The 27,548-nt window shown below is 41.9% G+C and overlaps 1 protein-coding gene across 1 annotated transcript in view; it reads left to right on the plus strand.

Annotated features, from left to right (window-relative positions):
* SNAPC4 (small nuclear RNA activating complex polypeptide 4) overlaps positions 1–27,548 on the plus strand; it is a 127,666-nt gene that overhangs the window by 30,615 nt on the left and 69,503 nt on the right. The window contains exons 9-17 of the mRNA XM_033960333.1: positions 4,361–4,433; positions 6,502–6,665; position 6,759; positions 6,901–7,048; positions 11,067–11,173; positions 11,348–11,442; positions 22,673–22,767; positions 24,931–25,016; positions 26,014–26,454. Coding sequence (XP_033816224.1) covers positions 4,361–4,433; positions 6,502–6,665; position 6,759; positions 6,901–7,048; positions 11,067–11,173; positions 11,348–11,442; positions 22,673–22,767; positions 24,931–25,016; positions 26,014–26,454 — 1,210 coding nt within the window. The remainder of the gene's footprint in view (positions 1–4,360; positions 4,434–6,501; positions 6,666–6,758; positions 6,760–6,900; positions 7,049–11,066; positions 11,174–11,347; positions 11,443–22,672; positions 22,768–24,930; positions 25,017–26,013; positions 26,455–27,548) is intronic.

Below are 27,548 nucleotides of genomic sequence, written 5' to 3' on the forward strand. Positions count from 1 at the left end.
CCTGATCCCAAAACACTGTGGCCATGACCTTTTCTGCTGACTTTTGGATCTTGAATTTCCTTGACCTTGGAGAAACCTGAGTGCTGCCATTGCATGGACTGTTGTTTTGTCTTGGGATCATAGTGGTCTAACCATGTTTTATCAACCAGTTCCAAAATGTTGGTACCAGGTCACTGAAAATGCTGCAAAATCAACTTGGAAGTGTCCACTTGATGACGTTTCTTGTCAGCATTCAAGCATTTGGGCACCCACCTGGTTCTCTACTGTCACCGTTCTTGTTTAACATCTACCTATGCTCACTAAGGAAAAGACTGGCATCCATAGAAGTGAAAAATTATAGCTATGCAGATGACATCACAGTCCTCCTTACAGTTCCCACCATACCATCAAAGTAGACTGGACGAATCAACGAGAACATCAGTGTAGTAGATTGGCTGATGGTCCACAAACTGAAACTAAACTCTGGAAAAAAAAACCCAAATCTTTTCTTCGCAAATCCCTCTATCTCAGATGAAAACAAGATCACCATTGGATACATACTCTGCACACTACAACCAACCACTAAGATCCTGGGAGTGACACTAAACCAAAAGCTCACCATGAAAGCCCAAGTTGATGCTGTTATATGCAAAGGCTTTGCCAAATTTTGGAAACTATGATCTATCTGCTCCTATTTTGATGTTCTCCTCTTCTGAATCCTCACCCAATCACTGATCCTCAGCATCCTAGATTACTGCAACATTGTATATCTCTCATACCCACAGAAGCATTATAACAAACTTTGAACAATTCAGCATTCAACTGTTTAGCTCATCTTTAGAATAAAAAAAATTGGACCATGTCACGCCCTACTACAAACAATTCCACTGGCTCCCTATCAAAACCCGCCCACTGTTAAAATTTGGCTGCTTCACGTACAAGGCCTTCCCATCCTGCTACTGAACTATATGATGGAAGCATTTGAATTTGCTTCACCCACCCGTGTTCCATACGATAACCCTGCCTTCTCCTTCCCTCCCTTGAAAGGCAAAAATCCCTTCCCTCCTTCCCTGCACCCTCCTGACCTCGACATGCCTCCATTCCCTCTGACTACGCCCCCCCTCCCAAGCCACTATGGCCTCTCTTTCTCAATCTCTGTTTTATCTAATTGCCCTGCCTTTTCATTGCCTCACATTTAACATCACTGTAAATGTACCACTGCTATAACATGTAACATCGCTGTATACGTACAGTCTCTTCTTTAGTATATGCCTTTTTATTACTGCTATTTATGTAACATCTCTGTAAATGTAACAACACTGTAATATGTATCATCGCTGTAAATGTACAGTCTCTTCTATTGTTAACCGCATTGAACTTCTATGGTATTGCGGTATACAAGAATAAAGTTATTATTATTATTATTATGTTACTAAACTTCTCTCCTTTCAGACAGCTCATCTGAACCGATAACTGCTGGCCATTTTACTATCTTCCGCCTCATACATACACTTCAGGCACAACTTGAAAACCCATTTGTACTATATGTTTCTGATTGAGCATTGACCTGTATATCTTCTCTTCTCACTGACCCTACTCAGCCCACAGAGCATTCTAATTGTTCATCTCCTGTACTATACTATGCACTTTTTGTGTTCAGCCTTTAGATGACTCTGTAAACCACATCAAACTTCTAGGTGTATAGCAGTATACAAATAAAATTTTATGTTATTACAGCTTCTGCATACCTGGTTGCTCATGGATTATACACCCAGCAAGTTCACTGGATATCTGTAGTCTCTCAGCAATTATTTTAGCCAAAATTCACTGATCTGCCAAAATTAGATCTTGAACATGGTTAACAATTTCAGGAGTTGACACCATTTGAGGCCTCCCAGACATGCTGCTGCTTTGGTCTCGAAATCTCCATGCTGAAAGTTTGCACATCATTTCTTCAATGTGGAGTATGATAGGCACTCAATGTTTGCATCATACATTCATGGATTTCCTTTGACGTTTTCTTCGACAGGAATAAGAACTTCATGATGGCTCGGAGTTTTATACTTGGAAATTCCACAGTTTTCATTGACATGGTTCAGTCAATGATCTGAAACAATGTAAAAAAAAAAAAAAAAACCCCAAAAAACATAGCATTAAGATTCTGCAAATTGGCACTTTGCAAAAGAAAATAACACTCTTTTCAGCTATGGTAGCAAAATAATATTCAAAATTTAGGAAGTTGGTTAGGCTGAGAACTTTTCCGCACCCCCTGCTATACACACCTTTGAAAACAGCTTGGGCGCAGAAGACCTATGGTCACATGCACCTGTTTCATATGCAGCTAGAATTTAGTTTGAAAGGGCTGCATAAACATTCATTTATTTGATTATTTTGATTTGACTCAGAATGTCTTTTTCAATTGTAACAGAAGATGAGTTCCATTCAGATATTCTACGAGCAGTATTTTCCTGTCTTTGGAGGGCCCACAATCTAAGTTGATACTGAGGCAATAGAGAGTCTAGTGACCTTTCCCAAGGTTATAAGGAGTTGCAGTGGGGTTAAAAACGTGTGCCATTTTCTTCTGAGAACACTGCCATCTCTAGAGCTAAGAAAGAGCATGAAAGATGGACAGTGCTTTTCAGGCAGCAGATTTACATGGGTTAAAAATACTTTGCACGAAAAGAAACTACTCTGAAAATTGTCTATGCGAAAATACATATGGGGCAATTTTCCTACTGTCCAAATAACTGCCTTGTCTATGGATATGTTTTTTTGATTTACCTGCATACTTCAAAATAATTAATTTTCAAAGTGAAGTTCCATATGAGCAGGTACTCCTCTCTCTTTTTTTTTTTCTTTTTTAAGACATATTTTTGCAATCCTTGCACTAACCTTGTCCAGGGAAAGCCTCCCACAAATGCAGATAAAAGTGCAATGCAGTAGAACTTACACATTTTGCCCACGGAAATCACTTTGAAAATTGTGCTGTATTTCCTGTTTACTAAGCTGTATGCAGCTGCATTGTTAACGTATCACCTTAGCACTTAAGATGCGCAAATGCAGTACAGGGTAGAGAATGATTGGGGATCGGACTTCACAGTTTCTTCTGCACTATATCTATATGGGAAGATAATTGGCAATAACCAACAAAGGAAGTGAGAATGACCTCAGTGGAGCAGACCAGGTTGAATATCAAACGGAGTAATTTTTTTTGCCCTTCATTTACCCCTCCTTTTACAAAACCGCAAAAGCGGTTTTAGCCATGCTGGTGCTCTGAATGCTCTGCGCTGCTCCCAACACTCATTGAATTCCTATTAACATCGGAAGCAGCGCAGAGCATTCAGCTAGCTGGCCTGCGCTAAAAACCGCTTCTGTGGTTTTATTAGGGGGTGTTAATTAGAGTCTTTTTTTTTTTTTTTTTTTTTTGCCTTTCATTTAATTCATTAATTTTTCTTCCTACTCAAATTTTTGGTCAAATTCAAATGTACATCAATTGTATGATTGTTTTTCTACATATTTTTAAATATTTTCTGATGATTTTGTATTATGCATATGGTTTGATTCTTTATAATATCTTTATTATGTCTATGCTGAGCTTTGTATTTATGTATATTTTGTAATGTTTTTAGTATTTTGAGGACTCCTGAGGAAGGCTTATAGCCGAAACACAGCTCATGTTAGGTCCTTAGTCATGCTTCCGCTCTGTGTTTTGATATTCTACAACTTTAATAAAAGACCTATCATTGTCCTCTTGGTCTGCTCCACTGTGGTCATTTCTACCTACTGGTTTTTGTTCTGTCTATTTATATTGGCTGGGAAGATAACTGAACATGCCCCCAACAGATAGCAAAGAGGATTTGCAGTTTCATATGTTAAAATTTGGCAATTAACAAAGGGGGCATAGGACTTGATAAACTGCTTTTTCTGTGTGACTTACACAATCAAAGCAGTTTACGTGGGGCAATGAAGTGTTAAGTGACTTGCCCAGAATCACAAGGGGCTGTAGAATGACTTGAACTTGCAACCTGCCGGATGCTGAGGTAGCTGCTCTAACCACTAGGCCACCCCTCCACTCAATTAGTGCATGTTACCTGTAAAACCTTAGAGCATTTTAGTAAATAGCCCCTTTTGGTCTCTTCCCCTCTCCCCCCCCCAAAAAAAAAAGTGATTGTGATAAAATCAGGTTGTGTCCTCAAACAAAGAGCATTTCTCTGTATATCAGTTTCACATACTCCTGATCCTTTTTGAAATTTCTCTGAATTCCAGTTCTAGGAAATCTTTTGGTCGCATTTTAAGTGTTGTAGAAATTATGAATATGTTTGGGTTAAAGTTTAAAGGTACACCTGATACTGGTAAGCAACTTTTTTCTTCATTCTTTCAGCCTCATTACTGAGGAGATATTGGTAGGGAAAAGAACAGACGAACATGACTGGGAAAAGATTGCAAATATTAATGTAAGTGTGGAGAGAATCACATGAAAACTTGTTTCCACAAGGCAGAGTTGGTAGTATGCATGTAGTTGGTTAGTACTTGTCTAAAAGTATCTAAAATATATTAAGTCAATTTGTGAATGTTAATATTTTTAAATTAAAATTAATTTGTGAAATGAACCAAAAAACATGAGAACTGGGTGGGTTTTATTTTTGTTATTTCATAATATATGATTCTATCAATAGTTTCAATGTAATGGTACTTGTATGTAATATTGTGATGGGAGGGGAGGATTTTCTATTTAATAAGAATAATTTAAATATTAGGTTTATTACATAATATTTAAAATATTATAGAATATTAATTTGTAATGAATTGTTATACTTAATGTATTATATGAGAGTTAATCAAGTGTGTATTTTTAAGTTCATATGAGTTTATCTGCTATACTTGTTGTAACATACAAAAATGAATAAAGAATTTAAAACAAAAAAAAGAAAAAGAGAACTGGGAAGAAAAAGTGCAAATAAACTAAGAAAAAAAAGTATGGCCTGTGATATGGAGCTCTTCAGCCCCCAATCTAGCATCAGCCTTCAGGTCATTCAGAACTAGATCCCACTGGGGCTATGGTTCCAGGAATCTTAATTTGTATCTGTCCAGGACATTTTCTCTCCCCATTCCATCTAGCCTAGTATTCAGAGTAGGAAGCTTAAGTCCCCAAAGAACATGGTACAAGTGTACTCTTGAGCCAGCCAGTAGGTGTCACTCTTAAGAGAGGACAATCTTTATACACAGAGAACTGCATGAATGTTGGTGCTGTCTCTTGTGGGCTGCGCACAGAAAATTAACAAATACACTATATAATTCACTGCCAAAAAATCTCAATATGATGACTCACTGAACATGAATTATTGCCAGAATGGTTTGTTACCGTATACATGTCTTTCCAAACAGTTGCTAAAACTGCCAAACAAGTTTTGTCCTATTGTCATTGTCAGTTTTGTAAAATGTAAGGATGGTCGCACCCCCACAATGTTAGGTGGTAGGGGTTAAGTGAAATGCGCACTGACAGACGCCAGGTCCCAGGTTCAGTTCCCTCACTGATGACTCACCAGGAAGTAGAATCAGAGGCACAGCCAGAGGTTTTTGCATAAAGAATATATTATAGAAATAGTCTTACAGAAAAGCTATATTTATAATCATTACAATTAAGTAGAGAGTATTACACTTAAATAGAGAGCCCAGCAGTTCCCCTGCCTTACAGAGTCCAGAAGGAATTGAGTGTGAAGTTTCAGGGAAAGGCAGAGAGAGAGAAAGAGGGATGGGGTGATGTTTCGTGTTCCATAGATAAAGAGAAGGATAGACAGAGAGATAGAGAGAGCTCAAGAGAGAACCAGAGTGCCAAGCCAAGAGCCAAGAGATAGCTAGATAGAAAGAGAGAGAGAGGGCCAAGACCCTTCTCCTGATAGCTTGATAGGAAAAGAGACATTGATAGCTCCATAGAAAAAGAGATAGATTGATAGAGCAGAGAGCAGGCTTTTATACCTTGGAATCTTATTCTGACTAGAGAAAATATTGTATCTCCCAGTATCTTTCTGTTTAGAACTTGCAAACTGTTTGAGACAATGGTCAATTTAATTAACAAAGGAGGGTATAATACCTGCAAGCATGGTGATGGGATTAGGTCTCTGGCTTCTTTGTTTCTTGATCTGTGCACTTGGACCTAAGCACCCTCTTAATCAGACATTAACACCTTTTAGCTAGTCATGATTCAATCAGGGAAACTTAAAACAGTTTCCCTGCACTAAGGGTCTATCTGCCTTCCCATGCCAGAGTTAGATTGATATAATCTCCCATAGGCCTCTAGGCTGACAGTCATATTCTTCAATGGTTCCACTGATATCAAAATTCTGATTAATGATATTTGTGGGTGCTGTTTTCTGTGTATACTTCCCATGGTCATACAGCTGCACAAAATTCAGTGGTGGGCCACAGGTTACTCAACTCTGGTTTAGCTGGCCATTTATCTTGATGCTAATTTTTATGTCCTCCATTTTCTCGGAAGTTAAGTTCTTTGTTTGTCTTTCCTAGTTTGATGGAACACGCAAGCCAGAGCAGATTAGAAAGTTCTGGCAAAACAGCGAGCATCCTTCTATCAACAAGAAACCATGGAGTAAAGAGGAGGTGGAGAAACTGAGGGAGATTGCTGAAAAGCACAACTTGGTAGACTGGCAGACTATAGCTGGAAACTCGGGGTAAGGCTGAGCATGACAAAAGTCTAGTAAACTGAAAATTGAGTTTGACTGAGCTTTTGGTACTTGCATATGGATGTCCTTCACCCTTTGGAGGGTTGTATCTATGATGGTCTCATTATCTCTCCTCTAGCCGGGCTAATAAAAGCTATAAATCAGGAGGCATAGTAACTTCATGTGGGATCCATGTGAATTCAAAGATTGCTTTAAGCCTGAATAGTATTTTTTTATATTTAAGACAAACAGAACAGCATTCCAGTGCTTGCAGAAGTATCAGGGCTACAATAAAGACTTCAAGAGGAAAGAATTTACAAAGGAGGAGGACCATATGCTTCTACAGCTAGTGCAAGAAATGAGAGTTGGGAACTTCATTCCCTATAAGAAAAGTAAGGCGTGATTTCTCTTTAATGTAGAGTGTGGAATTCTGAGAGGAAATGTGTCGGTGTTTGAGGAGTTAGCTTTTAGGACTGGAAAGAATACAACAATGAAACACAGTGAGGAAAGCTAGGTACAAACCTGCCCTCTAAGCTGGGTCCTTCACCTCTAATTATCAAGCAGCTCTATTTTTTAACTGTTTCTATTGAATTCAGTTAAATACAAAACTAAACAACTGGCACATGATGGTTCTTTATGCACTAATCTTTTCAAGAGCAGCAAAGCGTAAAGATAACTTCCTCATTTCTGTTTATTAACCACCACCTACCCCTCCCTGTAATGAATAGATGCCATGTTTCAGAAAATGTTTATCAAGCCAGCAAACAGCTAATGAATCAGAACCTCAAACAGCATCTTGTACATTTTATATTGAAGACCTGTATTGCCATTTAAATGGTCAGGTCGTGGGGCTTTCCCTGACACTTTGCTACTTTTAATGGTGTGCTTAAGCAGACAAATCAGATATGCATAGAATAAATGAAAAGTCTATTCCAAAAAACAGTGGGTCTATCTTTCCTATGGCGTGATACTCAGTGCTTAGATCTGCCTAGATGAAAATCTCCTCCCCTAACCCCTCTGTTGGGTCCCTAAATGTAGGAGCCTGTTTTCACTTCAGTCTTAGGCACCTAGAAATGGTGTTGGGGAGGGGAAGACCAGGTTAGGGAAAGTAATTAGGAGTTTAGCACTGATTTTTCAGTGCATGGCACTTTTATATAGGCAATATAATAACAGGCCTAAGTTTAGTCACCTACATTTAAGATCTTAATTTAGGGGGCAGGAAATTCCAGTTGAACTTTCACCTAAGTTTTAGTCAGAGCTTTGTTTTTTTGGGGGGGTTTCTAAATGATACATTTTTTGTTAGTGTAACTATCTGAACAGTTTCATCTTCCATATTGATATTTAAACAATACTGTATATGTATTAAGGTGGAAAGGACATGTCTCAGCTATTGTAGTAATTATTGCAATACTGTAATTTAAAAAAATTGCAGTAGATCTATGGTTCCAAATCAAAGTCCCTGGAGTCCTCGACCAGGTCTTATGTTCATAGTTTGCTTAGTTCTTATACCACTTGTATACAGTTACAGCTCATGAAAATGTTTTTTTTATAGAAAGAGTGGTGGATGCATCTGAATTCAGGAAATCATAGATAAGCACAGAGGATCTCTGAGAGTAGTTGGTGTAGGATGGGCAGATGAAACAGGGTGGATGGTCTTTTTCTGATATCATTTTATAAATATGAGGGCCATTTCATAAATAATGCACCCTATTTTTTTTAATTTACATGTTTTATTGTTTTTCAAGTATTTCTTTACAATCCTTCAATATATTCTCCCTGCTTTGCAATGACCGAGTCCCAACATCCGGGAAGCTTCATTATTCCATCCAAGACACCGTTTTAGTTCAGTTGCCGAATAGCTCGGGTACTGGTGGAAGAAAGCTCTTCCAAAGATGCAAAACAATGTCCACACATAGGTTGTTTCAACTTTGGAAAAAGGTCAAAGTCTGGTGGTTTCATATCTGGACTGTAGGGATCATGAGGTAACACCTCCCAGCCATATTCATGTAGTTTTTCAATGACATTCCCTATGTGCAGGCGAGCGTTGTCATGAAGAATGAGTGGCCCAGCCAAGAGCAACTGAGGTCGGGTTATGTGCATTTTTCTGCGCATGTTTTGGAAAGAATCATGTTAATATACCGCTGTGACACTTCTTCCACATGGAACTTTGTCTGTGATGATGACTCCTTCATGATCATAAGCAAAAATCATCATTTGTTTGACTTTTGTTTGTGCTCATAAAAATTTTTTTTGGTTGTGGGGAAGATGGAGCTCTCCACTCATCATTGAAAAACTACACGAATAAGGCTGGGAGGTGTTACCTCATGCGCCCTACAGTTCAGACATGAGTCCACCAGACTTCGACCTTTTTTCAAAGTTGAAACAACCTTTGCGTGGACATTGTTTTGCATCTGTGGAAGAGCTTTCTTCCGCCGGTACCTGAGCCATTCGGCAACTGAACAAAACAGTGTCTTGGATAGAATAATGAAGCTTCCCGGACATTGGGACTCGGTCATTGCAAAGCAGGGAGACTATATTGAAGATTTGTAAAGAAATACTTGGAAAAAAAAAACCCAGTGTGCATTATTTATGAAATGACCCTCGTATTCCTAAGCTGTTTTTTTAGGTCCTGAGAGCGGTTTGCTAAATCGTGTCTGATTATATGAATTGGGTGGGGGGGGGGAGTTATCAACATGGACTACTTTTAAGCCAGGTTATTTTACTGTTAATCCTGTTATTAGTAATTAAAAGGAAACTTAGTGCTAAAATAGCTTGACGTGGTAAAATAACCCATTCCCTCACTCAGACATCTGTGCCCAACAATTCTCCCTGTCCCACCTCAGCATCTATTTTCCTCACTCCCTCCATTGTTACAGCCTATCTCCCAAGTTCATGCTCCCTCCCTCCTTTCTTCCTTCCGTTCTTTATCCAAAATTTGCGCTCCCTCCCTTCCTTCTGTGTCCCAACGCAGTCTCTTCCTTCTGTGCTTCTCTCTTCCTATGCCAATGCAGTCCCTTTTCCTCCCTTCCTCTCCCAACACATCCCTCTGTTCCGCATCCCAAATTCATGCTTCCCGCAGGTGTTTACCTCCTCTAGCCAACTCCCTCCTCCCAGCCACACTTTTCTTGGCAAAGCCACGAGCAGCAGCTTCTGCAAAGCCTTGATTGGCGGCTCTTGCAAGCGGTCCATTAACCAGGAAGCCTTCCCTTTGACGTCTGCATCGGGGGAAAGGCTTCTTGGTCAGCGTGCTGCATGCAGAAAGCCACCAATTGCGGCTTTGCGAAGACCAGGGGACCATGTGCGGGAGCTGCCGCTCGCGGCTTTGCCAAGAAAAGTGCAGCTGGAAGAAGGGAGCGGGCCAGAGGAGGTAAACGCCCGTGGGAGGCACAAATTTGGGACGCAGAATGACAAGGGGTGCATTGGGACACGGAAGGAAGAAGGAAGATGGTCACGTTTGGACAGGAAGAGAGAAAGAAGTGGCGCGTTGGCACAGGAAGGGAGAGGCAGTGCCCCAATTCATAAGTACGAGTTCAATGTAAATCGAGCATTCTTAAACCAGGGATTGCCTGTATTTAATCTGTCTTTACAAAAGCTCAAACCAGAGTACACTATAAAGAATCATAAAGACCTCAAATAGATTGATTCAATCAATGTAGCATATTTTGCAGAACAGCAAGCATGTGGAAACCACAAACACACAGTTTAAAATATATTTTTTTTAATTTACCATGCTTCAAAAATATAAAATGCACAGTTTTGCTACGGTGATCTTTGTCACATAACTGTCCAAACTATAGTGCTAAAGCACTGGGAGGGAGATAGCGTTTTTGTTTGGTCTAAATAATGTTTCCTGGTGTTTATTCCCCTATCATTTTATCTGAAACCTATAACTCCAAGCCTATCTAGAAGGCTTCCAGTTCATTCCCTGTCAGCTGGGGTTGAGGCTGCTGCATAGGTAGTGTTCATAACCCACACAGGTCGAGGGGAAGAATTGTGATCATTCCTCAAAAATGACATCTGGTGTCCAGATTTAGGTTTCCTGATTGCAGAGTTCTGAGTGATCCCCCAGTTGAGACTAGGTATGTTGAGGTGAGATGCTTATTACAAATAAGAGGAAAAATCCTCAGTTAACTGTGAACCAATTCTCATGGCTCCAAAATCTCAGGTTTGGTTTCAACAGGAGCAGGAGGAAACTCGAAAGCAGAAGTGAAGCAGAAGGGTTATGAATTGTGATGTCTTCCCAAGTGCTGGTGCTTATTTACTCCCTTACCCGTACCCCTAATATGACCGCCATACTCCCCTGCCTCCCCCCAAACTAAGCAAAGAAACATCTATGAAAAGTGATTTGTTTTGAGCAAGCTGAATGGCTTTAATCATACTGAGTATTTATTGTGAAATATTTTCTTTTAGTGGCATATTATATGGAAGGAAGAGATTCCATGCAGCTCCTTCATCGCTGGACAAAATCTGTGGATCCCAGCTTGAAAAAAGGATCCTGGACACCAGAGGAGGATGCTGTGAGCTCCCTTTCCTTTTCTACAAACCTTAAAGGATTTTTGCAAGGGTCCCAATATATTTTGCACTGAGGCCAAACATTTTGTTTCATTCCAGGCAGGGGAAAGCAGAGATGCCAGCAGTTGCAAATGCACTGAGTAATTTTTTGCTTTGCTTTTGTGTGTCATTCATTATAGTTGCTGTTGAAAGCTGTGGCTAAATTTGGAGAACGTGACTGGTATAAAATTCGCACAGAAGTGCCAGGAAGGAGTGACAGTCAATGTAGAGACAGGTAATTAGCATCTTGCATGTGAGATCTGAGATTTGCAATTAAGAATTTTTAGCATTTTTTCTACAGAATAAAGGTGAGCCTGTATCTCTCTGTCTTAGTTGCCAAGAAGGTGGTACAGAGATAATGGTCATTTTCAGAGTTTTATGATTTGTAACATCACTGAGAGGCAAGTCATAAAACTCTGAAAATGGCCGTGCCCTATGTAACATCTATGTAATTAACATACCCTATGTAAGTGTTCATTCACTCAACATTTGGTCAGTTGTTTCAATCTTTAGGAGTTGAATACCGTATTTATGCGGATGATATCTTTTTTTTTTTCCCCCCCAGTGTGTGTATGGGGAGATGTGTTGGAAAAGCTGTTGAGTAGTTAAATGAGTGAAATCACTGGATGGATGTAGAAGCAGGGTTTAAGATTGAATGTAGGCAAGCAGGAGAAAGCAGAAGAGAGAGACAGAGGATTTAGGGCAAAAGCAGAAGGAAGGAAGGCAAACCGAAGCTGAGAAGGGGAGAGAAGAGGCAGGAGACTAAGGGGATCGGCGAGAGTTAGCTCCGCCCACCCCTGACATCAGCCACCGAAACTCCCCCTTAAAAGGGGAGGGGCCAATCTCGGAGCACATTGCAAGACAAGGAGGCAAGCAGGAGAAAGCAGAAGAGAGAGACAGAGGATTTAGGGCAAAAGCAGAAGGAAGGAAGGCAAACCGAAGCTGAGCGGAGCCAACGGCGCCCAGCCGTTCGGCGCGCGGCGAAGGCGAGCGGTAAAGGCGCTCGCCTTAGCGAGAGCGCCTTTGCGAAGGGCCTTGCAAGGGACGAGTATCTACTATCAAGTATCTACTATCAAGAACACCGAGGAGGACTAAACGGTAAGAAGCGACAAACACAGAAGGTAAGGAAGAGACAGACGCCAAGGGAACAAACCCACACATACAATCAAGGTGAGGTAGAGCGGAGACAGCACACACAAAAAGACACAGCAAGGCAAGCAACATAAGGAAACAGCAGGCAAGGGGACACAAGCACACACAAGGGAAGTAAGAAATGGAAGCCAAAGAAGTCAGAAGGTGAGCTTTCCGGTCTTCTGTATCGGCTGCAATATGTATGACTACCTCCCTTCGGGGATCCAGGCATACATTTGCAATCGATGCATGGAGATGGATAGCTTGAAATGTCAGGTAAGACTATTGGAAGGAACAGTGATGGAACTCGAAGACAGAATCCGAGCACAGGAGAAGATTCTAGTGGAGTACAGCCCCAAACGACGAGGTCAAGAAACTAGAAATGTTCATAGAGGAAGCTCATCAGCACCACGTAGAGATCCCAGGGCTGGAATAACTGTACTCAGGAACCCATGTGAGGAGAGAAGACACCCATGCAAACCCAGAAGAAACCGAAGACGAGGTAGGAGACAACCGCACACCAGGAGGAATAGTGAGAGCACAGGAAGACATCGCCCCCACCCAAAGAACAGGAAACAATTTCAAGAGTATCATTGGAGGAAGAAGACTGGCCCTACTCCAAGGACGTGGACCTACGCCCCCCCAAGGAACTCCCGAATAAAGAAGATGGGGATCATCGTAGGCGACTCCCATTATACGACATGTGGACAGCCACACCGCAGGAGGAAGAGAGGACAGAGTCGTCACCTGTCTGCCTGGAGCAAGAGTGAAGGATGTGACCAACAGGATCTCCAGGATCATAGATGGCGCATGGGGACGAGGACACCGCTGTGCTTATCCACGTGGGAACAAATGATGTGAGCGGGCGGAAGTATGACAGGGGAAGAGTGAAGGGCCAGCTCCGCTCACTCGGAAGACAACTGGAAGATCAGGGAGGTGAAGGTGGCCTTCTCTGAGATCCTCCCAGTACCAGAGCAGATGGAAAGAGACAAGGGGAATTGCAAGTAATCAACGCCTGGATGAGACGATGGTGCGAAGAAGAAGGCTTCGACTTCGTGCGCAACTGGACGGCGTTCTGGGGAAAAAGCAAGTACTACAGAAGGGATGGACTACACCTCAACAAGGAAGGAGCACGAGTTTTGGCAGGCAACATGAAGAAGGCAATCGAGAAGGCTTTAAACTGAAAGATAGGGGAAAGCCGACAGTCGACCACCGGTCGATGGCACGGATAGCAGGATGCCCTGGCGAAGAAGCCAAGGACTACTACTCCTACACAAGAGAAGACGACCTCACAGCCAATAAGGGAGAAAAAGCAGGAATGGACAACTCAGACACAGGAGAGGACGAACACACAGCAAACAAGGGTGATAACACAGGAGCAGTAAAGGATACCGTAATTGAAACTATAGGGACGGCCAAGAGTAGAAGGTCCAAAAAGGTAACACGAAGGGAACTTAGATGTATGTATACGAATGCTAGAAGCCTAGGTAACAAAATGGGGGGAACTAGAGACAATAGCGAGACATGACATATTGGATATCATTTGCATAACAGAAACATGGTGGAATGAAGAAAACAAATGGGACACAGTACTTCAGGGATACAAACTGTATAGAAGAGATCGAGTAGGGCAGAAAGGTGGAGGTATTGCTCTATATGTTAAGGAGGGAATAGATTCTGTTGAAATGGTTACAACAGAAATGAAAGAGAAGCTTGAGTCACTCTGGATCAAAATTCCTGGTCAATATGGCGCAGATACGAAAATTGGCCTTTACTATCGTCCTCCAGGACAGGCGGAGGAAACTGACTCAGAAATGATGGAGGAAATCAAACAAGAATGCAAGACGGGCAATGTAATTATATTGGGAGACTTCAATTTCCCAGGGATTAGACTGGAAACTAGCAACCTCCACTGCGGCAAGGAGGCCAAGTTCCTGGAGGTGCTAGGGGATTGCTTCCTGGAACAAATGGTAAAAGAGCCGACAAGAGGCAACGCCACCTTGGACTTGGTCCTTAATGGCCTCACGGGACCGATAACAGAAGTGGAAGTCGTGGTTCCACTGGGAACGAGTGATCACAATGTAATCAACTTTAAACTTGACATCGGGGAAAGGGAAACATGCCAAAACCTTAACCACCACCTTAAACTTTAAAAAGGGTAAATACGATCGCATGAGGGCCATGGTAGAAAAACGACTAGAGAAGATGGTGGACAAACTTGAAACGGTAGATCAGGCATGGTCCCTACTGAAAAATACTATCACAGAAGCACAAGATCTCTACATTCCGAGGATTTCCAAAGATCAGAGAACAAAGAGCAAAAGAGAACCGGCATGGCTTACCATACAGGTGAAGGAAGCCATAAAAGAAAAGAAGGACTCTTTCAAAAAATGGAAATGCATAAAGACAACCGAAGCCTGGAACAAACATAAAGATGATCAGAAGAAATGTCACAAGGCGGTGAGGGATGCCAAACAGGATTATGAGGAAAAAATAGCCCAGGAGGCCAAAAACTTCAAGCCCTTCTTTAGATACGTGAAAGGGAAAAAACCTGCAAAAGAGGCAGTGGGACCCCTGGACGACCAGGGAAGAAAAGGGTTACATCAAGGAAGATAAACAAATCGCAGACAAACTAAATTCCTTCTTTGCGTCTGTCTTTACGAAGGAAGACACCTCAACAATACCTGAAGCGGAGAAAGTGTTTCCAGGAGAAATAGAAGACAGCCTCACCACAGTTGAAGTGGACTTAGACCAGATATACTATCAGATCGACAAACTTAAAAGTGACAAATCCCCTGGACCGGATGGAATTCACCCGAGAGTCTTAAAGGAATTGAAGGTTGAAATCGGAGAGTTATTGCAAAAACTTGCAAACCTGACAATCAGAACTGGACAGATACCGGACGACTGGAGGATAGCGAACGTCACGCCAATTTTCAAAAAAGGATCGAGAGGGGAACCGGGCAACTATAGGCCTGTGAGTCTTACGTCGGTCCCCGGCAAGATGGTTGAAGCACTGATCAAGGATAGCATAGTCCGGCACTTGGACGCACACGACTTGATGAAACCCAGTCAACATGGATTCAGGAAAGGGAAATCGTGTTTGACGAATTTACTCCAATTTTTTGAGACCGTGAACGAGCAAATTGATAGTGGGAAGCCTGTGGACATAATATACTTGGACTTCCAGAAAGCGTTCGACAAGTTCCACACGAAAGACTTCTCAGGAAACTACAAAGCCATGGCATAGAGGGAGATATACAAAGATGGATAGGCAAATGGCTGGAAAACCGAAAGCAGAGAGTGGGCATAAATGGGAAGTTCTCCGACTGGGAGAAAGTGACTAGTGGAGTACCCCAGGGCTCGGTACTTGGGCCGATCCTTTTTAATATTTATATCAATGACCTGGAGGAAGGAACATCCAGTGAGATCATCAAGTTTGCAGACGATACAAAACTATGCCGGGCGATCAGATCGCAGGAGGATAGAGAGAAACTCCAGAGCGACTTGTGTCGGTTAGAAACATGGGCGGAGAGAAATGGCAGATGAAGTTCAATGTGGAGAAATGCAAGGTAATGCATTTAGGAAATAAGAATAAGGAATACGAGTATACAATGTCAGGTGCAACTCTGGGGAAGTAGTGAACAAGAAAAGGACCTGGGTGTACTGATAGATAGGACCCTGAAGCCGTCGGCACAATGCGCGGCAGCGGCAAAGAAGGCAAATAGACTGTTGGGCATGATAAAGAAAGGAATCTCGAGTAGATCGGAGAAAGTTATAATGCCGCTTTATAGGGCAATGGTCAGACCACACTTGGAATACTGCGTCCAACATTGGTCTCCCTACCTAAAGAAGGATATAAAACTGCTGGAGAGGGTGCAGAGAACGAGCGACAAAACTGGTGAAGGGTATGGAGAGACTGGAATATGAGGATAGACTTATAACACTAGGATTGTTCTCCCCTTGAGAAAAGGAGACTGCGTGGGGATATGATCGAGACCTTCAAAATACTGAAAGGAATCGGACAAAATAGAGCAGAGAAGATTATTTACACTGTCCAATTTGACACGGACTAGAGGACATGTAATGAAGCTAAGGGGGGGCAAGTTCAGGACTAATATCAGGAAGTTCTGCTTCACTCAGAGGGTGGTTGACGCCTGGAATGCCCTCCCAGAGGAGATTATTGAGGAATCGAACCGTCCTAGGCTTCAAGAGCAAACTAGATGCATATCTCCTTTAAGAGAGGCATATAAAGATATGGTGGACTATAAATTACGCCAGGTGTACACCTGGCAGGGCCTCCGCGTGTGCGGATCGCCGGACTTGATGGACCGAAGGTCTGATCCGGAGATGGCAGTTCTTATGTTCTTATGTTCTTATGTTTGTGGGGAAATCAGACCACATTAAATGGCCAAAAACATTAAAAGTAATGGATGAGGTACTACTAGTGAGGGAGTCTATGATAGTATTGGGAGTAGTATTGGGAGTAAAATTGGAACCAGGGCTTTACTATGAATTGTCAAGTAGTAAAAACAGTGCAAATATGTTTTCCATAAAATACACTTATTGTACTGGGTGAAACCAATGCTGTCATTTCCTGACCTCCGTGCTGTTATACAAGCAATTGTCTTGTCACGGCTGGACTGCTGCAATATCCTGTATCTGGGAATAACTAAGACCAGATGTAGGGCATTGCAGGTGGTCCAGAATGCCACAGCTAGGTTGATAACTGGAACATCAAGATATGAGCATATTACTCCATATCTTCAACAACTGCATTGGTTGCCAGTTGCGTTTCAAATTCAGTATAAGGCAATCATGTTATGTCATCAATTCTTATATGGTACGATGCCTGAAATTTTAAAGAATAAGATGTCTTGTTATCAACCACAAAGGTCCCTGTGTTCTGCAGGTGCTATATTGTTGAAACAAAGACCAATCCTAAACATGTAGATACGAACGCTATGACTTTTACATGTGCAGGAGTTAAAGCTATGGAATTGCCTTGTTGGCCAAATTAAAAAATGTGGAAAGAGGAATTCTTTTAGGAAGATGTTGAAGACTCAGCAATTGATTTATACTATACTGAATTCATGCTGCACTTAATATTTTTATTTTACTTTCTTATTTTGTATAGACTTTTAACATTTTATGTATGTAACTCCTTGAGAACCATTTCGGATAAAACGGTATAGAAATTTTGAAAATAAAAGTCCACTTAGAAAATAATCCTCTGACAAATTATTGAGATGTGAATGTAGCAGGGGATGAATTCATATTCATCCACACATCCCAAAGTGCTCTTGCATCCTTTAAATCTCAGTCTCTCTCTCGCTCTCTCTCTTCGTATATTAAAATGAACACAAGACTTTTTTTTTTCCAATGCAGCTTAAATTGAAAGGGAGCCTAGTCAAATGCATATTTGCTTCTATCAAAAAAGAGAAACTTAGATAAACCTTTTTGAGAGTTCTAAGAATCAGGGGACTTGGGAGACGTTAGGAGGATGGAGAGTGTCCTAGTCTACTATATGAACATTTGTCTCATTTTAAGGAAGTCCAAAGAGAATAATTGTAATTTTAAAATTGAAATTATCTTATTCTCATTCCTGGAAGAACCTAGGTCTAATGGATATTTTCCCCTGGGAATTTCCTGCTCAAAGAAGTGACCTCATTTGGTTTTGGGAGGGCAATTGAAGATAAAACTGCTTTTTTAAAAGCATGTCCAGGAGATTTATTCTAGCAGTTATGATTGTCCTTGACCATATAAAATATGAAAAACTGTCACACATACTGATCTTTATCTGCTGGCATGTACTATGTTGCTGCATTGCGATGTTATACTTCTGAGTTTAACGAACAGTATTGATAAGTTCATTAATAGTTTCTCAATTCAGATAATTGAAGTGGAAGAGATGTTTAGCAGCATGTACGTATGGAAAAACACAACAGTGGATATTGGTGTAATCAGTGCTGAGGACGCTCTGAATTATGACTTTAGTGAGGTGATACTTTGAGGCTCTAACATAGAGTGGGACCTGAAGAAAACTCAGCTTTATGAACAAGCAGAGTTTAACATCTCCATTGGGTCCTGGGATGATTGCTATGATAGGTACCTATGCCATGAGGAGGAGATGTCTGTCACTCTGGCATGATAGAAACCAGTAATGTGGCCATTCTCTGATGTCACAAAATTTCCTGTTGATGATGTCATGGAACATGGGGGAGGGAAATGGAATCAACGACTTCTTTGCTTGTTTCCGGTCAATCACTAACTGAATGAGCACAGAAAGTGAGCTGCTCTGGCTGAGTGAAGTCTGAAGATGAGATGGAAAACAGGTGGTTTTAAAGTTTTAAAGAGCCCTGGGCTGTGTGTTTTGCTTGAACATTGATAAAGTGGGGCAGAAATTTAACAGCAGTCAGCCAAGCAATAATAGGGCTGGTACAATCTTTTCCAGAGAAGGGAAAATGGTAAAACTAAAGAGCATAAATTGAGAGTGCAGAGGAGTAGACTTAGGCGTAATGATAGGAAATTCTTTTTCACGGAGAAAGGAGGTAGATGTCTGGCATGCCCTCCCAAGAGAGGTGGTGGAGAAGAAAACAGTGATGGAATTCAAAAGAGTGTAAGATAAACATAGAAGATCTCTAATTAGAAAATGAATGGTATAAATTTAAAAACTAAGGCCAGTACTGGGCAGACTTGCATGGTCTGTGCTCTGTATATGGCTTCAATGGGAACTCCAGTAATTACTGGAACATGAAGACAGTGCGGGGCAGACTTTTAGGGGCAAATTCTATAAATGGCGTCCCAATTGTAGGTGGCGGTATTTGTCCTACTGCTGTCGAACCAGCCAATCGGGACGCACGTTAAAAAAAAAAACAACACCCCGAGGCAGGCTGCCTACATTGTAGGTGTCTTCGAGTCTAGGGAAGGCACGTAGGCCCACCTAAACTTGTCCAAGGCTAGGCGCGTGCATAGTTTCACCTGGAAGTGGTCTTAGGTGAGCTTAGGTGGCCCTTTTTTAGATATATAAAGGGAAAGAAACCAGCAAGAGAGGCGGTAGGACCTCTCGACGATCATGGAAAGAAAGGGTCAATTAAAGAGGATAAACAGGTTGCCGACAGGTTAAATACATTCTTTGCCTCAGTCTTCACAAATGAGGACACTTCAATAATGCCAGACACAGGGAAGATATTCACCGGGGCCACAGAGGAAAGCCTAACAACAGTGAAGGTGACGCTGGACATGATTTACTCCCAGATTGACAAACTAAAAAGCGACAAATCCCCTGGACCGGATGGAATTCACCCGAGAGTATTAAAGGAACTCAAGGAGGAAATTGGCGATCTATTACTAAGTGGCTAACATGTCAATTAGAACTGGACAAATACCAGAAGACTGGAGGATAGCTAATGTCATCCCAATTTTCAAAAAAGGATCAAGAGGGGATCCAGGAAACTACCGACCTGTGAGCATCACATCGGTTCCAGGGAAAATAATTGAAACACTAATCAAAGAGAACATTGTACAACACTTGGAAGACCACAATCTAATAAGGGATAGTCAACACGGTTTCAGGAAAGGGAAATCATGTTTGACAAACTTACTACAATTCTTTGAGAAAGTGAACAAACAAATGGATGGTGGAGAACCAGTGGATATAATTTACTTGGACTTTCAGAAAGCGTTTGACAAAGTCCCTCATGCAAGGCTTATGAAGAAACTAATAAGCCATGGAATTGAAGGAGAAGTACACAGATGGATCGGCAAATGGCTGGAAAACAGAAGGCAACGGGTTAGCATAAATGGGAAATTCTCGGACTGGGAGAAAGTGATTAGCGGCGTGCCCCAGGGCTCAGTTCTTGGGCCTATCTTGTTCAATATTTTTATAAACGACCTGGAAGAGGATACAACATGCAATATAATTAAGTTTGCAGATGATACAAAACTATGTCGGGCAGTTGGCTCTCAAAGGGACTGCGAGGACCTCCAGAAAGATCTGAACAAGCTGGAAACGTGGGCGATAAAGTGGCAGATGAACTTTAATATAAACAAATGCAAGGTGATGCATCTAGGAAAGAAAAACAAGGAACATGAGTACAGGATGTTGGGGGTGAAGTTAGCAAAAAGCGAGCAGGAAAGGGATTTGAGGGTACTGATTGACAGTACCCTAAAACCATCGGCACAATGTGCGGCGGCGGCGACGGCGAAGAAAGCGAACGGGATGTTGGGCATAATTAAGAAGGGGATTACGAGTAGAACGGAGGAGGTCATAATGCCACTTTATAGAACAATGGTCCGACCGCACTTAGAATACTGTGTCCAACACTGGTCTCCATACCTTAAAAAAGATATAACTCTGCTGGAAAAGGTGCAGAGGCGAACCACGAAACTTATCAAAGGAATGGAAAATTTGACCTACAAAGATCGACTCAGGAAGCTGGGGCTGTTTACCCTTGAGAAGAGAAGACTAAGAGGGGATTTGACAGACACTTTTAAAATATTAAAAGGATTTGATAAAATAGACCAAAAAGAAGCATTACTTAAATATTCTGATGTGACGAGGACAAGAGGACATAGACTGAAACTGAGTGGCAGCAGGTTTAGGACAAATGTCAGGAAATTCTGTTTCACACAGCGCGTGGTGGGTGCTTGGAATGCACTCCCAGAGGAGGTTGTGGAGGAGACTACTGTTCTGGGATTCAAACGCAAGTTGGATGCACACCTTCTTGCATATCATATTGAGGGATACGGTAAATCCAGGTCTCCAAAAAGGAGTACCTAAATGGGCCGCCGCGTGTGTGGATCACCGGACTAGATGGACCTCGGTCTGATCCAGAGAGGGCGTTTCTTATGTTCTTATGCTAGGCATCTCTCTAGACTCGTGAAGATGCCTACAATGTAGGCCATTGTTTTGGCCAATCAGGGACTTCTGTAGGCTATTCCCAAGGGAGGTGCCTGAGCCAATCATGACCTTAGGCCCCCCTCCCTGTGCATCACATGATTCACGGAGTGGGGCCAGTGGCCCGCATTGCTGACAGGCAGCTGGCAGAAGAGCACCCCTCCTGCTCCCGACTTAAAGAGAGGGGTGGAGAGGGGGAAGAGACCCGAGGGGCCCAACGGCAGGAGGGAATGGGCATCCCTACTGCCATATCACGTCGCGTGGGGGCGATGGCAGGAGGGAGAGGGCATCCCTCCTGCCATATTGGGGGGAGAGTGTCCGATTTAGTGTATGGTGGCAGGAGGGAGTGGGCATCTCTCATGCCATTTTTTTAGTTGGATGGAGGGAGGGGCGCTTTGTTGGAGGGGGGAGCATTTTTTCTTTTTATTAGGCAGATATTTTGCATGCAATACATGCAAAATATCTCTGCCATTAAAAAAAAAAAATTTAAACCCGGCAGAAGCCCTGACAGCAGTGACAGGAGGCTGCTTCTCTTGTCACTACTTTCAGGGCTCTGCACCAACTCAATCGCTCAGTGAGCGATTCAGTCAGTGAGTTTGCATTCAAATGATTTGCGCCTCTGTGCAAATCATTTGCAAGCCAACTTGATAGTGAATCAGTCACTGTTTGAAAATCAGCCAGAGAATCGGCCAACAGCGATTGAGTCGCTATCTTTAGTAAATGTGGGCCTAAACTGTTCAAAGAAGACTATGGATTCCAATTGGGAGTGTGCAGAGTGTATTTTGTGAAATGAATTTTTCCTACTGGAATTTACCAGTGATCCAGAATGCCCACTGTCTGAGACAGGATGCTGGGCTTGATGAACCATTGGTCTGACCAGGCACACAATGTCATGTTCAGTGAATAATTTTCTGCAGGGTATTTAAAATTCTTTTTTAAACATCTCTTTCTTGTTTTACTGTTGTGATTTATCCCTTTAGTTTGGTACTTCTTTGTTATGTGTTTGTGTCATTTATCGCTTTTGGTTCTTTTTGTCATATTCCCCTTTATAAGTAAACCATTTTTTTCACTTTTCTCATATGTAAACTGCTTTTTTTTTTTCTGGTCCTATGAAAGGCAATATAGCAGAATTAAAAATAAGCTAAACTAAACCACTTTTTAAAGATGATGTTTTTGTGCTATCTTTTAATGAAGGAATTTTATGTTAATTCTCAAAGCTGAAGTCATTGGAGAATCAATTAAATGGCCCAATACGTACTTCAGCTGACAGATCCAATGGACTTTAGTACAAAAAGAAAAATACTTCAATGCTAATTAAGGCTCTAATGAAGTGAGCACTAGTGGGAATGTTTGGGGTAACATTTTGTAAGTTGTCTGATGAACATACTGGTATAGACGCTGTATTGCATACATGTGTCTCTCCCTTCTCTGGCAGGTATCTGAAAGGTATAAGCCAAGGGCTGAAGAAAGGTAAATGGAGCCCAGAGGAGGAAGCAAAGTTCATTGAGCTGTTAGAAAAATATGGCGTAGGTAAGATATTTTTAACTGCAGCCACTTTTAGAGCATGTCTTCCTTGCTGAGAAATTTGCAGCTTCTTCTGTTGCTTGTTATTATATAGTTGTGAATATAACCCCAGGTCCCCTCAGTATTCTGCATGTGCATCTCTTTCCCCGGGGGCTGTATTTTCACAGTGTATCGGTTCCAGGCTACAGATTCCTCTTTGACCTCCCCTCTTTTCAGCTGATATGTACTTCTTGCTGACATTCCTATGTACTGAGATGCTAGCCCTGAACTGCCTCTTGATGTATTGTAAACAAATGTGTCTTAGTGGCTGTCCGCTCTCTCAGTGCTGCCTCTTTTTGTTGGCTGCTGTCGATGAAATTTCTCCAGGGGTCACTTGTTATCTAGTTCTCAGTAAACTAACTATTGTTTTTGCTAATCTAAAATACACAGACTTTTTCTATCATGTCCCAGGGCATTAAAGAGTGTATGAGGGATCAGTTTTTAGCTGTTGGCAGTGAGCATTTTGCTCACCGACAGTGTTATTCCCGGATATTCAGAACTGGAATTTGTGCAGGCTTCAGCTCTAAATATCTGGCTATTTTTAAGCCAACTAACAAATAGCCACTTAAGTCAATATTTATTACTTAAGCAGTCATTGGTTACCACATAAAAATAGGACAGACATTTATGCAATCCCTTTTTTGTGCTGGCTGCGCCCCTGGAATGCCCCCCAAACAGCCAGCTTTGTGTTTGGCATTAACTGTAATATTCAGCAGTACTTAGCTGGTTAAATGCCACTGAATATTAGCAGCTAGCCCTAACTAAGCAATTTAACTGTCATCGGCTGGCTAAATGGTTTTGCATATTGACCCCTGAGAGTCTAGTTCACAGTATCTCACAGGAGCAGTGTTTCCAAATAGGTAAGTTTGTGCATACAGTAGCAAACCTCACTCCTAATCTCAGTCTCTTAAATTTACTGCTAGCACAGCTGTGAGGAACCAAATGCTATAGAGGTTCAAAAATGGAGTAAATGTTCAGTGTGATTTAACTTATTATGAGGGCTCCTGTCTAGTTAGAAACATAGAAGATGACGGCAGATAAGGGCCATAGCCCATCAGTCTGCCCACTCTACTGACCCACCCCCAAGTCTACTATCCTAGGGATCCCACTCCCGGTGACAGGTTCCCTTGGCTTAATCCTCTAAGGGATCCCACATGGGCATCCCATTTGCTCTTAAATTCTTGCACGCTGTTTGCCTCGATCACTTGCACCGGGAGCTCGTTCCAAGGATCAACCACTCTCTCGGTGAAGAAATATTTCCTGGTGTCGCCATGAAATTTCCCGCCCCTGAGTTTGAGCGGATGCCCTCTTGTGGCTGAGGGTCCTTTGAGAAAGAGAATCTCTTCTTCCATCTCGATACGACTGGTAATATACTTAAACGTCTCGATCATGTCTCTTCTCTCCCTACGTTTCTCGAGTGAGTACAGCCGCAAATTTTTCAGCCTTTCCTCGTACGATAGATCCTTGAGCCCTGAGAACATCCTGGTGGCCATCAGTTGCACCGACTCTACTCTCAGCACATCTTTTCGGTAGTGTGGCCTCCAGAATTGCACACAGTATTCCAAATCACACTGACTGAGACTGCCACTGATATTCAGTACTGACCACCATGGCACTCTCTGGTTAGTGTTTGGATGGAACTAAGGCAGAGCCAGGAGTTATCCGGGCACCACTGTTAATTCTAACTTACCTTGATAGCTATCTGGGAACTGGCACTGATTGTCAACCAGACCCAGATTGCTTCTGGGCTGCTAATGTACCAGATATTCAGTACTAGTGTCTAGGACAGTGTATCACAAACTGTATGCCGCGAGACGCTGCCAAGGAGAGGTGCTAGCTGACTGCCTTCAGGACGTGCCTCTCATAGCGAGAGGCATGTCCTGTAGACAATCAGTTAGTGCTGGCACCTCTCCTCCTCTCGCAGAACTAATAGCAAGCTCAGGGCCCCTTCTGGAGGGCCTCCGCACCCTCCAGACGCGGCTCCCAGTTTAGTGTGTCGCAGCTTCAAAAGGTTTGCGAGACACTGGTCTAGGATCTGCCCATGGTAGCAAACCACCACAGGCTGAATATTGACCCCCAGTATGTTTTTATTACGCATTATAAGATTGATGTGTGTTTGTTATCTCTTAGGTCACTGGGCCAAAATAGCATCAGAATTACCAGGCAGGACAGATTCACAGTGTCTGAGCAAATGGAAATTCATGCTTGGTTATCAGGTATTCCATCCTCTCTCCAGCATAACGGCTAAATTTCAGATTAGTGTGTTTTTTATTCAGCTTTGATTTTTAGTTTCAAAGCATGGCCAGCAGCAGTGGGAACTTTCCTTAGGCACACATTCATACACTGCCCTGCCACAGAACAAATACAACACAGGTAACAGCAATGCAATATACAGTCATGCTTTCACTTTCTGCACCGAAGAGAGACAGCTCATGTAATGGGATATTTCAGAGAAAGAGCATGCACACGAAGACTGGGTATTGGGGCCAAGCACCTAAAACCATCCTGTTATTTCTAGCTTTACATATTTAATTGACAGTTCAGAGGGAGAAAAGCAGAGCCAATTTCTTAACTCCTGCCCCCAGCACTGTGCTGTGAGCTTACTGCTTCCCTGACTCCCATGAGCACATGCAGATTGTACATGTTAAAAGTGGAGATAGATAATATCTTAGTTATACATTTTGGTGGAATTCATTATGCCATATATTTAAAATGGAACGAGCAATAGCAGTACAAAGAGGGACATATACTAACTTTATAAAAATATGGGGGTCATTGGCAACATATTGTGGTGAGTAGTCATCAATTCTTCTCTTTTCCTTTTCCTTTTTAGCACATTAAAGAGGGGAGGGAGTTGGGAATAATTTTACATAATAGGTTATAATATGCTATATAATATGTGTGTTTATTCCTATTGAAAATGTGATAAAGGAGGGGAGGATGGGGGGGTTATTATATCACTAGATTTTTATGTGGTAGAGATTAATGTGCTATTGTGAAATAACTTGTATAATATATTCTTTTGTGCACTTGCTGTTCAATTTGAAAATGAATAAAGAATTAAAAAAAATAAAAGTGGAGATAGAGCCACAGAGGTGGGGTAGACGAGTGCGGTGGAGAGAGACTGCTGCTTTTATGCATGAGGAGCACTAGACTGCAGTGCCTATAGGAAAAAAGCACAGCTGTATGTGAGGGTTTATTTTCCTTTTACAGAAGAAGTCTTCATTTATAAAAGGCTGGCGGAAGCACCGAAGCCGGAAGAAACCGGGCTCTAGCTCCTCAGATGTCACTAGTAACAGCAGTGACAACGAAGACACTGAAAAATCAGAGACTAGCTCCGATGAAGAAATTGAAACCTACAAGAATCTCAGAAAAGCCAGGTATATTTTGCCCAGTATGGACTTATGGGTCCCCACCAAAGCCACCTCAGCAGTGCTCCAGAAAGCATCGATGAGACACACCATTTCAAAAGGTTCCTTTGGCCCGGACCGCCCATCTGTGCAAGGAAGTACAGAAAGTGGCCCTAGTAAGCCTGCTTCAGAGGTGAGAGATCCACCAACTCAGGCCCTGTTGGAGACAAACACTGTGCTAAAGGGCATTTCATCTTGTCACAGCACTGTCAGCACGGAGGACACTGCTGAGCTGCTGAAGACGGTAGGAAGGCTTTATTTAACTTTGTACCTTTTTTTTCCTTTAAACCTCAGCAGTGTTTATATGGCATGAGGCATTAAGTTTTTACTTATCTGTTTTACTAGATAACAGGCAAAGCTATTACATTTGATTTAAAAAAATTGTAGGTTTTTTGTTGTTTTGAAAATATGTTTAGTGTTTAAACTATGTAACAACATAAAATATTCAATCAATACAAAGACTGATGTGAAATTCCAAAAGGAAAGAGCAGGTCAAAAAAGGTAAAACACATTTTCCACAAGTTTAGCTCAGGAATAATAAGAATAATAATGGGGAAAACAAAGGTACCAACAACATATCATGTTGAATAAACAGAAAAAAATGGCAGCAGATAAAGGCCATATGACCCATCTAATCTGCCCATCCTATCATCCACTATCTCTGCCTCCCTCTAAGAGATCCCATATGCCTGTCCCATAGTTTCTTCAATTCATGTTGTGGTTTATCCTTACAAGAAATTGGTTGGCCAGTTTTCTTGGGGCAGAATTTGACCACTGTAGCAGACACTTATTTTTTTTTTTAAACTTGTCTTCCACTTATACCTAAGCTGATTACAACCCCCCCCCCAAAAAAAAAGCGCCATAATCATAAGATAAAAACCCACCAAAAAAGCAGTATAAAACACAAAACAAAACAATATGCAGATATTTCCATTAATCATTTCATTCCTTCAGTCACTGCTTCTTAACCACTTAAAAAACTATAAAAATATTTAAATAATTTTTAAAACTCTGAAAGTTCTTATTCATTCTCAGTTGTCCAACCAGATTATTGCAAAGCGTCATCCCTACCACCGAAATAGCCATAGCTCTGGTACTAACAGATTGTCTTTAACCAAGAAGGACCTTTATACCTTTTTTATAAACCAAGAGCACTGTTTAATGTGCATTTTATCAATACAGAGCACCTATTGCTCCTGCCCCGTTCACTAGATGACTAGGGATACCCCCCAGGTAGGTCCTGATAGTAGAGAGAGAGGGTTGAAATATGGCTCTTGATCAGGAGTGGTAGGGGGTAGGGTTGTGCTGGCACAGGTTCTGAAGTTTTGGTCTGTTTAT

Source organism: Geotrypetes seraphini, chromosome 10 (assembly GCF_902459505.1).
Source record: "Geotrypetes seraphini chromosome 10, aGeoSer1.1, whole genome shotgun sequence".
Classification (NCBI taxonomy): domain Eukaryota; kingdom Metazoa; phylum Chordata; class Amphibia; order Gymnophiona; family Dermophiidae; genus Geotrypetes; species Geotrypetes seraphini.